At 44.3% G+C, this 15612-nt stretch overlaps 1 protein-coding gene across 6 annotated transcripts in view; it reads right to left on the reverse strand.

The window, feature by feature from the left end:
- Window positions 1-15612, reverse strand: part of RECK (reversion inducing cysteine rich protein with kazal motifs) — a 381558-nt gene that overhangs the window by 51515 nt on the left and 314431 nt on the right. For all 6 annotated transcript variants that reach the window (XM_033929631.1, XM_033929632.1, XM_033929629.1 and 3 more), the window contains one exon: window positions 4948-5119. In XM_033929631.1, the coding sequence (XP_033785522.1) occupies window positions 4948-5119 (172 nt within the window). The remainder of the gene's footprint in view (window positions 1-4947; window positions 5120-15612) is intronic.

Raw genomic sequence — 15612 nt, forward strand, 5'->3', positions numbered from 1 at the left:
GGACAAAACTGAGGAAAACTGGAGAGAGCACAGGAAGTATCAAAAAGAATGTCACCGTGTGGTTCGAAAAGCCAAAAGAGAGTATGAAGAGAGACTAGCCAGGGAAGCACGAAATTTCAAACCGTTCTTTAGATATGTTAAAGGGAAACAGCCGGCTAGGGAGGAGGTGGGACCACTGGATGACGGAGACAGGAAGGGAGCGGTGAAGGAAGAGAAAGAGGTCGCAGAAAGACTTAACATGTTCTTTTCATCTGTATTCACAAACAAAGACACAACCAACATACCGGAATCTGAGCAATTCTTCAATGGAAATCAAGCACAAAAGTTAACATCCATAGAAGTGAGCCTTGATGATGTGCGCAGACAAGATAGAAAAACTAAAAACTGACAAATCCCCGGGTCCGGATGGAATCCATCCAAGGGTGCTGAAGGAACTAAAGGAGGAAATAGCGGAACTTCTACAGCAAATTTGCAACCTATCTCTGAAAACAGGTGTGATTCCGGAGGATTGGAAGATAGCCAACGTTACGCACATCTTTAAAAAGGGATCAAGAGGAGACCCGGGAAACTACAGACCGGTGAATCTGACCTCTGTTCCGGGGAAAATGGCGGAAGCACTAATAAAAGAAAAAATTGATGAACATTTTGAAAAACACGAACTTCTGATAACCAGCCAATATGGTTTCTGCAGGGGGAGATCATGTCTGACCAACTTATTGCACTTCTTCGAGGGAATTAACAAACAGATGGACAAAGGAGACCCCATAGACATCATATACCTAGATTTCCAGAAAGCCTTTGACAAGGTGCCTCATGAACGTCTACTCCGGAAACTGAAGAACCATGGGGTGGACGGAGATGTGCATAGATGGATCAGAAACTGGTTAGCAGGTAGGAAACAGAGGGTAGGGGTGAAGGGACACTACTCAGACTGGAGGAAGGTCACGAGTGGTGTTCCGCAGGGCTCAGTGCTCGGGCCGCTGCTATTTAATATATTCATAAATGATCTAGAAACAGGAACAAAGAGTGAGATAATAAAATTTGCGGACGACACCAAACTATTTAGTGGAGCTCGGACAAAGGAGGACTGTGAAAAATTGCAAAGGGACTTGGACAAATTGGGAGAATGGGCAGAGAGATGGCAGATGAAGTTCAATGTTGAGAAATGTAAAGTATTGCATGTGGGAATCAGAAACCCGAGGCACAGCTATACGATGGGAGGGATGTTATTGAATGAGAGTACACAAGAAAGGGACTTGGGGGTAATGGTGGACATGACAATGAAGCCGACGGCACAGTGCGCAGCGGCCGCCAAGAGAGCGAATAAAATGCTGGGGATAATCAAGAAGGGTATTACAACAAGAACGAAAGAAGTTATCCTGCCGCTGTACCGGGCAATGGTGCGTCCGCATCTTGAGTACTGTGTCCAGTATTGGTCACCATACCTTAAGAAGGATATGGTGTTACTCGAGAGAGTTCAGAGGAGAGCGACACGACTGATTAAGGGGATGGAAAGCCTTTCATACGCTGAGAGATTGGAGAAACTGGGTCTCTTTTCCCTGGAGAAGAGAAGACTTAGAGGGGATATGATAGAGACTTACAAGATCATGAAGGGCATAGAGAGAGTAGAGAGGGACAGATTCTTCAAACTTTCAGAACATAAAAAAACAAGAGGGCATTCGGAAAAGTTGAAAGGGGACAGATTCAAAACGAATGCTAGGAAGTTCTTCTTTACCCAACGTGTGGTGGACACCTGGAATGTGCTTCCAGAGGACGTTATAGGGCAGCGAACGGTACTGGGGTTTAAGAAAGGATTGGACAATTTCCTGCTGGAAAAGGGGATAGAGGGGTATAGATAAAAGATTACTGCACAGGTCCTGGACCTGATGAGCTGCCGCGTGAGCGGACTGCTGGGCGCGATGGACCTCAGGTCTGACCCAGCGGAGGCATTTCTTATGTTCTTATGTGTGAGCACCTGGAAGCACTACTGGATCATCGATGATGCCGGTTTAACGTTGAATGGGAGGAAGAGCTCTGACAGCTGGATGTCCTGGTTCTTGACCAGTGTCAATGGGGAAAGCATGATCTGGACCTTGATGCCCTTGAGGAGTGATGCTCAGAATGGGCCGGTACCGGTGGTGTCACACTGATAGCATGAATGCTTGTGTCTGTAGCACAAAAGCCAATTCCCTCTGCACTAGCTCTCTGATCTCGACTTGGATCAACAGCACCGGTACCATGATGGACATCAACACAGTAGGTGCCAAGGGGTGTTAAGGCTATTGCCTCTGATGTGACACCACCTGAAGGGAAAGAGAGCGGATCTCTGGGCGTTGACGCTTGGAATACATCGATGGAGTTGACATCTGAGAAGACTTAGATGCTCTTTGGGGTGAGGAAGCATGCTTGCACTTCTTAGTTTTCTTAGAAGGGAGCATCAAAGCCGGTTTCGATGCTGATGGTCTCTGGGTTTCGGAGTAAAAAAAGGCAGACATCCTTGATGTTCCTGATGATAAACCAAAAAGTTTTTCTGTGCTGGAGTCATCTAGTCTTCAGGGATTGTTTTTGCAGCTGTCAGCAGTGCTTACAGGATTCCACATGGTGATTAGGACCCAGACACTAGAGGGACCAATTGTGCAGATCAGTGCCTGAGATGGTCCTGTTGCACCAAATGCACTGCTTAAACCCTCTAGAAGGCTTGGACATCGAGGGAAAAACCGCCGATGCAAGGTCAAAGGACTCAATGGTCCAAGGAAGGTCGAATAGATCGTTTACCAAAAAATGATTGATGCTTCTGGTCTAAAATTAGTTTCCAAAGGGCTAGAAGGCCCAAAAGCCAAAAATGGAAAAAATTAAAAGGAAAATAAAAAAATAAGACAAAATTTTGAAAGAAAAATTAAATACTGAAAAAAATAAAGTTGGGAAGGCACAAAAAAGATACAGTTTGACACACTTTGGAGTAGCTCCAAAACTACATCTTCTCAGCTCTGTGTAAATCTGAGAACTGACGGTCCCGCAAGCCGACATCAGGCAGGAAGGCCCTGGCACATGTGTGGTATGGCCATTCTCAAGACTTTTGAAGATGTTTAAAATGACAGTACCCTTTTGCATTGTCCGTACCAGGGATTCATGGATGACTTCACCCATCTATGAGAACATACTGTTTTCTTGTCCTGGGATAAAACTTTGTTCACTCCTGAGAGATGTCTAGTGTTAAAGCTTTACTTTGGTCTTTCTAAGGGCGCAGCACCCGTCTCCATCACTCCCTGGCTCCTCTTTCCTTGCAATGCGCCCCTTGCCTTCCCCAGTACATTTTTTTTTTAACTTCCCTGGCACAAGGTTGCTGCCTGCATCAGCATCGGCGCTCTCTCTGATGTCACTTCTGGGACCTGCACCTAGAAAGTGACGTCATCGAGAGCGCCGATACTGACAAGGCCAGCAACCTCGCGCCATAGAAGTTAAAAAGGTACGGGGAAAGGGAAGGGTGTGTGTGCGGAACGGGGGGTGGGTGGGGAAGGAGTGCCAGTGCTCTGGGTGCTGCTCACCCTTACTGAACCACTGTCTGGAGCCAATGACAAGAAACTCCTTTTGGGCTTTTTTTTTTAATCAGCCAGTTTTCCCTCTAAGGGACATATCGTCCCATCCTGTCAATTAGTAAAGACGACACAGCCTTTGTTCTAGAAACTGTGAAGTAAGCGACATGTCAGAACTCCTTTACTCTGTTAGAGCAGTGTTTTCTAAGTCAGTCCTAGAGTACTCCCTTGCCAGTCAGGTTTTCAGAATATTCATAATGATTATACATGAAAGAGATCTGAATACAACAGAGGTAGTATATGCAAATCAATCTCATGTATATTCATTGTGGATATCTTGAAAAACTGACTGGCCAGGGGGTACTCCAAGACTGACTTGGGAAACACTGTTTGAGCAACTAAAAGTTTATGTACTGCTCAACAAGCAGAATCTTAGTTATCTCTACAGTTGCTTCAACACAGGTAAACATCCCACTAATACATTTTCCCCTGCACTGAGCAAAACACAAAGATAAGATGCATTTTGCCATAGTTGACAAATTGCCGCTTTGTACTTAAATTAAAAGTCTAGGCATAATTCTGGACTCAGCCCTTACTATGAAACCTTATGTTTAGCATTTACTTTCCAGTTTTTATTTGTGATTACAACTCTATAGGCAATTAAAAGTTATATTATCAGCTGCTGATTTTCAGAGACTGTTTTCCAGGTTTAATTTTTTCATGTTGGATTATTAAAATTCCTTTATGCACAGTCTGCCTGTATCTACATTTAAATCCCTTCAGTCTGTTGAAAACTCAGAGGTTCATTTGCATAAGGGTATATACCTCATTTTGAAAATATCATATCAATACTTTCAATCTTACATTGGGTACCAGTTTTCTGGCCTGCAAAATTTAAAGCGATATGTTTAATTTTTTGAGCATTAAGGGCCCCTTTTACAAAGCTGCTTTAGCAATGCTGCCGCAATAAACACACCAAAGTCTATTCAATTCCTATGGGCTTTGGTGAATTCACCATGGCAGCATAATTATAGCAGTTTTGTAAAAGGGACCCTAAATGAAGATATTAATTTTATTATAAAGAATAAACTAGCATACTATATTTCAGCATTTGCACTGGGATGATTTTCTCCAAGTACATGAAAAGAAACCAGTACAATCCAAATAATAACTTTATTTTTGTATATCGCCAGGCGATTCACATCAATTAAACAGAGTTACAGGCGGTTCTATACCGGAAATTGATCAAAATTGTAAACAATGAAGTTGAAGTTGGGGGGTGGTAGGGCAGGGGGGGAAGGTATGCTAATCCTAAAAGCAAATTATTATTTTGCTTCATAATCATGCAAAACTGTATGATATAAAATAAACTGTAAATATAAACTAAAACTGTTCAAATGTACTAAACTTTTACCTTTGAGTTTTAGAACATGGATTTGGAGAGCATGGCTCCTTAGAAATACATAATCCAAATTCAAACTGATTGTCCAGAAGTCCCACACATCGTGCTATGCACGCACTTGGATATGTGCGTCCATTGTGTCCACACACAGGAACAAACTGGTCTGCACAGTTACATGGCAACCCTAAAAGAGTTTAGAAAAAAGGTAGTAATTTGTTTGACTGTTTACAGTAAATGTTACAAAATCTCTTATATAGACAGAGTTGGCATAATATAGACTATAAATCATTTATGCTAATCATAAACTTATCCAAACTAACATATGTATAGCATTTAAAATATCTTAAGCACTGTAGAGCACACTATGGAATATTTATGAATAAGAGAATTCAAGAGCATCAGCAAATGACCTATAATTCAAATGTAAAATTGCAAATTTGGGGAAGTTTAGAAAAACCCCACCACATTTGTATGCTATGCAAAATGATTTATTTATTGCCACTTTTCAAGAGAACTTAACATTTCAGCTATTAAAGGCAACTGCATGACCAAAACTAGTGCTTGGCAAACAGATATTTTCCAAAGTATTTTCACAAAAGACCACATAGGACAGTTCTAACAACAAAGAGCTAGATAGGGGCAGGGTCCTCATCTGAGAAGTGTGTGCTAACTTAGGAATAAAAGAAACTATGGGCTAGATTCTCAAAAATTTGCATAAAAAACTGAAGGGCTACTGTCGCAGCTGTTATTGTAGTGATTTTAAAAAAGTGAGTAATTTTTCAAAGAACGCTCATGCAAATGTGGTTGGCGAAGAGTAGCGAAGGTTCACTAAATTTGCATGTGCTCATCATTGGCGATAGCGATGGGCACATGCGCAGAACGTGCAAAAAATACCCCAACAAACTGAGCTACCAAAGTCAAGTAACCCCTCACCCAACAGGAACGGGAGAGATGCCGATTCTCTCCCGCCGCCAAGCAACACTCCCCCCAACACTTGGAGAGATGCTTACTCTCTCCCGCCAAACAATGCACCCCCCCAAAAAACCCTCCAGTAGTGGAAGAGATGCCCACTTTCTCCTGCAGTCAAGCAACGCACCCCCTCGGCAGTGGGATAGATGCCCATTCTCTTCCACCACCAAGCGACACACCCCGAGACCCTCCCCCTGGCAGCGGGAGAGATGCCCACTCCCTCCCGTCTCCACACAACCACCCCCGACATCCAACGTGCCTCTGACGACCCCCAGCCCCTCCCTCTTACCTTACTTATGATGACTGGCTGAAGGGATGCCTACTCCCTCTGGCCAGCAAGCCCATTTCTTCAAAATGGCAGGCCTTCCTCTTCCCCGTGCATCCTGGGAGGCACCAGGGAAGGGCATGAGGCTCTGATTGGCCCAGATTGTTTTAGGCTCCTCCTATGGGGGGGGCCTTAGGTGCCTGGGCCAATCAGAGTCTCAGGCCCCTCCCAGAATCAGGATCAGAAAGAAAGGCAACGACAGCTCAGACATGTCAGCAAATTTTGGCCGCAAATGTGGCACAACAAGGTTAGAGAATCACTTGGCAATATGTGGTAGATATGTGGTGACAGTGGCGTACCAAGGGGGGGCGGTGCGCCCCGGGTGCCAGCCCTAAGGGGGTGCTCCCGGCCTTGCCGTTCAGTCCCCCCCCACCACCGAAGGACCGCTCGCCCCACTGACCTTCCTGCACCACCTGTGAAGCAGCCCGCAGCAGGATCGCGAAGTCAGCGTCAGCGATCCCTGCGCTGCGATCCCGCCCCTCCTGACGTCAGAGGAGGGGCGGGACCATGGCGCATGAAGCAGCGCAGGGATCGCTGACGCTGACTTCGCGATCCTGCTGCGGCTGCTTCATAGGTGGTGCGGGGAGGCCAGGGGGGCGAGCGGTCCTTCGGGGTGGGTCGGGGCATCAGGCCTTCAGGGTGGGGCGGGTGGGCAGGCAGGCAGGCTTTCAAGGGGGAGGGGGTGACAGGCAGGCAGGCAGGCCTTCGGGGGGGGGTGCAGACCTTCAAGGGGTGCAGGCCTTCAAGGGGGGGCAGGCAGGCCTTCAGGGGGGGTGCAGGCCTTCGGGGGGGGTGTAGGCCTTTGGGGGGGTGCAGACCTTCAAGGGGGTGCAGGCCTTCAAGGGGGGGGGGACAGGCCTTCAAGGGGGGAAAGGCAGGCAGGCCTACAAGGGGGTGGGACAGGCCTTCAAGGGGGGGACAGGCCTTCGGGGGGGTGCAGACCTTCAAGGGAGTGCAGGCCTTCAAGGGGGGGTGCAGGCCTTCAAGGGGGGGGTGCAGGCCTTCAAGGGGGGGTGCAGGCCTTCAAGGGGGAGACAGGCCTTCTAGGGGGAGACAGGCCTTCAAGGGGGGGAAAGGCAGGCAGGCAGGCCTTCAAGGGGGGACAGGCCTACAAGGGGGTGGGACAGGCCTTCGGGGGGGTGCAGACCTTCAAGGGAGTGCAGGCCTTCGGGGGGGGGGTGCAGGCCTTCAAGGGGGGGAAAGGCAGGCAGGCAGGCCTTCAAGGGGGGACAGGCCTCCAAGGGGGGGGGAGAAGCTACAAGGGGTGGGACAGGCCTTCAAGTGGGGGACAGGCCTTCGGGGGGGTGCAGGCCTTCGGGGGGTGCAAACATTCAAGGGGGGACAGGCCTACAAGGGGATGGGACAGGCCTTCAAGGGGGGTGCAGGCCTTCAAGGGGGGACAGGCCTTTGGGGGGGGGACCATGATTTAGAAGTACACGGAGGGAAGGGGGTGTTCAAAGAGACGTGCATATGCCAAACTTTGGGGGGGGGAAGAAATAATGGGTCTGAAAATAGAGGAGAGGGAGAGAGATGATGGACCATGGGATTTAGGGAGGGAAGGAACAGAAAGGGAGAGAAATTGGACACAAGGGATGGTGTGGAGGAGGGATAGAGATACTGGATAGGAGGGTAATTAGGAAAAGAAAGGGAGAGATGGTGGACTCTGGGGTGGTGGGGAAGGAGGGAGAGATGCCGGATGAAAGGGTATTTAAGAAAAGGTGGATCTGTGGAGGGAGATGAAAAAAAGGAAAGATACCAGACTTCCTGGGAAGGGAAGGGAAATGGAAAGGGAGGACAGAGTTGGCAGATGGATGGTTAGCATGCAGAAAGAAGGAGACCCTGGCAAGCAAGTTATCAGAAGAAAACCAGAGCCTTGGACCAACAAGATTTGAAATATAACCAGACAACAAAAGGTAGAAAAATTAATTTTATTTTCTGTTTTGTGATTATAATATGTCAGATTTGAAATGTGTATCCTGCCAGAGCTGGTGTTGGACTGCAAACGTGAGCTAAGATTTAACAGAAAGAGGAAAAGTCCTTTTTGTTTCTTTATTTTATTTACACCACAGCGCCAATGTGGTTAGGAGAAGCCAAAGGGGGTGAAAAAGCTATAAAACCCACCAGGAGTTTTGAAAAAAATCACCCAATTGGGCAGGAAAATCAAATTGAAAAACCAATTCAATAGGGCTGAATCGAATCAAAATTTTTTTTCCTGTATCTGGCAGCATTAGTTTGCGCTACTGTCTTAGACTTTAGGACCTGGGATTGGGGAGAGATGGCATCCTCAGTACTTTATAATGCAAGTGAAACGAGGATTTGGTCAGACTTTTGAAGGGTCTGCAGAAAAAAAATATTGTATAGGCCGGGGACATGAGACAGCAGGAAATGGGAACTTTTCTTCCTTCTATTTTTGTGAATGGAAAGGCTGAGGATGTCAGAGAGTTCAGTTAAAATATGTGCTTTATAAGAAAATATAATAATGTGTTTTATAAAGTTTATAGCATAGCTGGCCTACCCAGTGAGGTGTTCCTAGTGGTGATGGTGGCAGCGTGTCAATGTGTTGAGAGGAAGAGGTGGTCTGGGAAATTCTGCTGAGCAAACTCCGGGCCCATTTCCACCCCCCAGTTAGTCCACTCCACTCAACTGGTTCACACACTGAGTGGGTCTTTGGGTGTTGTTTTGGGATCTCTTCCAGTGGTTTATCTCCTTCTGGTCCAAGGAAGGAAACTTTGTTATCCTTAGCATTGACCTACAGAATATGTTTGTAACAGCGCTGCTTGTGTGGCATTAGGCTATGTAGTGATCGAAAGAAAAAAACAGACCTTTGCACATTTTTGCACTATATGGTGGGTGTATGAGGAGATTCACATTTCCTGCACAGCTAAGTCCATGTGAAGTTACCTTGTGCTGTATTTGACATCTAGCAAGGTCTCTGTTTGAAAGGAAAGATCTAAACTTAAAAATGAAGTGGCCAGAAGTTATGGTAAAAGCAGATAGTGTAGCTGGTTTTAAGAAAGATTTGGACAAATTCCTGGAGGAAAAGTCCATAATCTGTTATTAAGACATGGGGGAAGTGTCTGCTTGCCCTGGATCGGTAGCATGGAATGTTGCTACTCTTTGGGTTTTGACCAGGTATTAGTATCCTGGATTGGCTACCATGAGAATGGGCTACTGGGCATGATGGACCATTGGTCTGACCCAGTTAGGCTATTCTTATGTTATGTTCTCATCTGTAGGGGCCTTTGTTTTCACTTCTTATTTTAATGTATTTTTTTTCTGGGAACTTATCAGTGTTTTTTATAATGGGAACAAAAATGGAAGAGAATTAATGTGTGTGGGATGAGGGGGTAACTAATTTCTTCAGCTAAATAATTCAATCCACTTCAAACAGACATAGGAGAACTCACGCACCATTCACACACCCTCCAACCAAAAACGTCAAAAGAAAAAAACTGTTCGACAACCTCCTAGCCATTCGAGCTGCAACACTCGACCCCCAACTCTACAACCAATTGACATCGACCACAGACTGCAAAACCTTCAAAAAGAAATAAAAACCCTTCTATTCAAAAAACACATAAAACCGAACTAACACAATCAGAACTGTCCCAAGCATCACCTGCAACTACTCCATATGTACTTCTGATGTCATGACAATTCAGACATAATTTATGTTATGTTTGGAATATAAGAAAATTTTCACTGCCTGTTTCTATTCTGACCATTTATTCTGTTTCATGGTCATTACAAAAAATATTTTTTTACATAGGGGGGGTGTCAAAAAATGATGGGCCCCGGGTGCCACATACCCTAGGTACGCCACTGTGTGGTGAAGATAATTTTGAGAAATTTTAGACCCGATTCTGTATAGGACGCCCGGGAGGGGTGTCCTATTCAAAATCGGGCCTACACTAACCCCGATTCTGTAACCGGTGTCCATGTTACAGACACTGGTTAGAGAATCGGGTTAGAGTAGACGCGGCCGCTACATTTATCGCGGCAAGGGATCTGCCTGCCGTTATAAGTATAGCCAGCCAGCCCTGAAACACTCGTTCGATGGAAGGAGGGTGCCCAACACCTCCTGCCGGAAAGCCACACCCCCCATGCTAACAACCACCCCTGCGCTATCACCCCCCGATGACTCCCCTAACCTCCCCCCCAACTAACCTCTAAAGTGTTGGCAATTAGATGATAGTATCCTACTAGATCCTGTACATGTGCAACAACTGGGTAAGGATCTAGGGGAATACTTACAATTTAATAATACTGGAGACACTTCCTTGGAGACCCTTTGGGAATGTCTAAAGAAGTTATACAGGGCAAAATCATTGGCTTGGGGACCCATGTTCAAAGGGCACGTATGCTTAAAACCGGGGCCTTGCGAGATCAGATTTACACACTAGAATGGGACCATAAGGGTGGGAGCTTACACCCTGAGAAAGAAGTAAAATTACAACAACTTAAGTTAGATCTTCAGGCGTTAAGATTTGGAGATAATTAGTACTAAGCTCCAATGGCTATGCCAGGAATACTTTGAAACAAATAACAGGTCGGGTAGAAAATTGGCCCATAAATTGAAAAAAAAGACAGTTTCGCAATGTTATCACGCATGTACAGGGCCCAGATGGGGCCATATTCAGTAAGCTTTTATTAATTATTACCATCAATTATATCAACCTGAATATATACCGAAGGAAGTGGATATCCGTTCCTATCTAGATCTTATACACTTACCTAGCCTTACACCTGAGGAAGCTACTGAACTTTCTTTGCCCATTACAGTAGAATAATTAACATGGGTTATTAAAGATATGCCAGTGGGAAAATCGCCCAGATTAGATGGCTTCACCGCTAAATTTTATAAGATATTTCAAACAATTAATTTAACTAAGCAAATGGATCAACTATATGTTGCTAATTATCCTCCCCTTTTGAAAGCGATTTGGCAGGATATGGAGAGGTGGAAACATCTTAATATCTCCTGGCTAGGCAGGGTACAAACAATTAAGATAGTGGTGCTCCCGAGGTTGTTGTATCTTTTTTAAGCCTTACCGATCCCTCTACCTAGTAAATTTTTTCTTCACCTGAAGCGGAAGATATTTGCCTATATTTGGCAACATAAGACTCCAAGGGTATTCTGGGTGATGATGTACCAACCTAGGAAATTGGGAGAATGGCAGTGCCACATTTTCAATTTTACTATCAAGCAGCCCAACTTCAGTATTTAATTAATTGGAAATGGGATAGGGGAAAATCATGGGTCCGTATGGAGCAGGAAATATTGGGCACGCCCCGTTGTGGGCGATACCCTGGCTCCATTACTCGCAACTTTCTGCTATAGCTAAGATGTCTAATCCTGTAATACAACATACTCTTGATCTGTGGACCCAGGTATGTAGGCAATGTTTTGGGGATAAGATCTATTTTGTGGGGGCAGCTATTATATATATGCCTAATTTTGCTCCAGGTGAGGTTGATGTGGCCTTTCTTCTGTGGGGAAGGCCACATTAAATGGATCAATTATTGGAGGATGGGAAAATTGTTCCCTTTGAAGTATTGATGGAAGAATATGGCCTTTTACCAAGAGATCTATTTTACTATAGACAAATTTAAAGCTTCATCAGAAAAGTGGACCTTAGAGAAGTCATTGTTGAACAGTCGAATCTAGAGAGGGCTATAATAAGAGAGTGGGAGGGGTAGTATCATTAAATTATATAACGCACAATTGGAGCATCTTCACCCTCCTTTGAAGTATAGACGTCATTGGGAAAAGATCATTGGCAAATGTTATACTGATAAAGAATGGTCCAAAATAATGAATTCCCTTCTTTATGGCACTATAGCTAGCAATATGATAGAAAATGGCTATAAGATGTTTTTTTGTTGGTATTACACTCCAGTGCGATTGCGAGTTATGTATGAGAAAGGATCAGATATATGTTGGAGAGGATGTGTGGAAGTGGGTATTTTTGAACACATATGGTGGCATTGTATAAAAGCACAGATCTATTGGGATAAAGTGATTTCCTTTGTCGAGGCAGTGCTAGGCATTTCAATACCTTAGACTATGGAGTGCTGCTTGTTGAATGTGGGACCAGCTGCCCTTTCTATTAAACAGCAGAGATGGATACATTTGATAATGACAGCAGGTCGTCTTGTTCTGGTATCTGCTTGGAAACAACCAGACCGGCAAGTCTGACCTCGATACCGGGAAAGATGGTAGAGGCACTGATAAAGGACCACATAATTGATCACCTTGATGGACACAGTTTAATGAGGACCAGCCAGTAAGGTTTCAGCAAAGGCAGAGCTTGCCTGATGAACTTGCTGCATTTCTTTGAGGGAGTAAGCAGGCGAATGGACAAGGGCGAACCGGTCGACATTGTATATTTGGATTTTCGGAAGGCATTTGACTAGGTTCCACATGAACAACTACTTTGGAAAATTGCGAGCCATGGAATCGAGGGTGAAATACTTATGTGGATTAAAAACTGGCTGCAGGATAGGAAACAGAGAGTGGGGGTAAATGGACAATACTCAGACTGGAAGAATGTCACCAGTGGGGTGCCGCAGGGCTTGGTGCTTGGACCCTTGCTCTTCAACATCTTTATAAACGATCTAGACATTGTTATGACAAGTGAGGTGATTAAGTTTGCAGTTCAGAGTAGTGAAGACACAGGGGGATTGCGAAGATCTGCAACGTGACATAATCAAGCTCGAGAAATGGGCAGTGACATGGCAAATGAGATTCAACGTGGATAAGTGCAAAGTGATGCATGTAACAAAAATCTCATGCACAAATACAGGAAAGAGACTTGGGAGTTCTGATCAACAAGTCAATGAAGCCGTCTGCACAATGTGCTGCGGCGGCAAAAAGGGTGAACAGAATGCTAGGAATGATAAAGGAGGGGATCACGAACAGATTGGAGAAGGTTATCATGCCACTGAACCGAGCCATGGTGCGCCCTCACCTGGAATACTGCGTCCAGCACTGGTCGCTGTACATGAAGAAAGACACAGTACTACTCGAAAGGGTCCAGAGAAGAGTGACTAAAATGGTTAAGGGGCTGGAGGAGTTGCCGTACAGTGAGAGATTGGAAAAACTGGGCCTCTTCTCCCTTGAAAAGAGGAGACTGAGAGGAGACATGATCAAAACATTCAAAATACTGAAGGGAATAGACTTAGTAGATAAAGACAGACTGTTCACACTCTCCAAGGTAGGGAGAACGAGAGGGCACTCTCTAAAGTTGAAAGGAGATAGATTCCGTACAAACATAAGGAAGTTCTTCTTCACCCAGAGAGTGATGGAGAGCTGGAACACTCTTCCGAAGTCTGTTGTGGGGGAAAACACCCTCCAGGGTTTCAAGACTAAGCTGGACAAGTTCCTGCTAAACTGGGACGTACACAGGTGAGGCTGGACTCATTTTAGAGCACTGGTCTTTGACCTGGGGGCCGCCGCATGAGCGGACTTGCTGGGCACGATGGACCACTGGTCTGGCCTAGCAGTGGCAATTTTTATGTTCTTAGATCTTCCGGTGTTCTGAGTACTGCTGACTAAAATCCAATTTATACAACAAATGTCAAAATTGACTGCTCTTTGGAGAAATCAGATACATAGTTATAATACCATTTGGGGTGCACATGAAATTTGGATTAGCTCCCAAGGGGGTATTCTCATCAATTTCTGAATTATAGCTTTTTATATTTTTATACCTTATGAATCTCCTGCACATATCCTCTCACCGGGGTGGGAGTGGGGGGGGGGGGGGTGGGGGGAAGGGAAGGTTGGGTTATCGAAGACATATAGATGATTTGATATTTTTAATATGCGTTAAGAAATAAGATATATAATGAATCAATGTATTGTTCCATGTTTGATTACACAAGACAGATGTTTTAAAATGTATTTAAATTATTAATAAGGCAATGTGATTTGTAATATTTGGTGGGACTAATTATCTATTTTATGACCTGAAATAGCCAGTAAAATTTCTGGTAATAAAAAAAATTATCAGTTGCAAATGGTTGACCACACCACTATGAGCATCCTTAACCAAGTACTGCCATAACTCTGTGGCTCTTATGTTTATTATTTATTTTCTTTAGTGCAATTTTACCTCCTTGGTTCCTAAAATATACCAGGCAAAGGTTTATAGGTAGTAAGTCCTAGTTGTCTCTGCTATATTTCCTTTAGATATTGTCTAACATATTTCAAATTTTTCAATATTTAATTTGAAAATTGTTATAAATATAAGGATTCCATTATTCAGCCAGTGGCAATTAGTGTTTTGCTGACCACCACTGGAGTTAAGCCCAGAATAATGCCGGATGTAAAGAGTAGTCTTATTACTAGGACACTTTGGGGTATTATTTAAGCTCCATTAATGTTTCTGTTTGGCATGATTGTTTTGTTGTTTTGATTGTTCAATGTTTAACATGTTTCTAATTTTCAGAGCAGAACAGACTTATTCTCCGTGGAATTTCCCTGTACCCCTCCTTCACATCTGTTTCTAGAAAGAGCTATTGACTGCTTTGGAACTAAGTGTAATAATAATAATAATAATAACTTTATTCTTATATACCGCCAACAATCTTGCGACTTCTAGGCGGTTTACAATGAAGAGAAACTGTGCAGACATCGAATTACAGAGTGTAGCAGTGAATATCTGATAGTAGCAACAATGAAAATAATAACAACAGTTTATATACTGCAGGACCGTGGAGTTCCATGCGGTTTACAATGAATTAGAAAAATTCCATAAATTGAAAGGAACATTCATAGTTAGAGATTAGAGGTTAACAGTTTACAAGATCTAATTTGGGGAGGGATTGCGATGGGGGCTATTGTCCTGATTCGTCACCTAGGTATTTCGAGAACAGGTATGTTTTTAGGTGTTTCCTAAATTCACCATAATTGTTTGTGTGTGTAATTAGTTTTTCCAAGTCTTTGCCCCATAAGGCTGCTTGGTATGATAGAAGTTGTTGATGGTGTCTCTTATATTTGCATCCTATGGCTGGTGGGGAAACTAATTTCTGGTGTGCTCTTCTCTCATGTCTGTTGGTTGGGAATGAGAAGAGGTCTGTTATATATTTAGGGGCTAGACCGGATAATACCTTGAAGCAGAGACATCCCAGTTTGAACTTCGTACGTGCCTCCATTGGCAGCCAGTGCAGGAGTCGGTAGGAAGGGGTTATATGATCGGACTTCTTCAGTCTGAAGATCAACCTGACTGCTGCATTTTGTATCAGTTGTAGTCTCTGCATTTGCTTCCGGGTGATTGCCAGATGGGTAATGTTGCAATAATCTAGGTGACTTAGTATTAGGGATTGTACCAGAATTCTGAATGCTGAAGCGTCGAAGTATGCTCTAATGGACCTAAGTT

The sequence above is a fragment of the Geotrypetes seraphini genome, chromosome 2 (assembly GCF_902459505.1).
Source record: "Geotrypetes seraphini chromosome 2, aGeoSer1.1, whole genome shotgun sequence".
Classification (NCBI taxonomy): domain Eukaryota; kingdom Metazoa; phylum Chordata; class Amphibia; order Gymnophiona; family Dermophiidae; genus Geotrypetes; species Geotrypetes seraphini.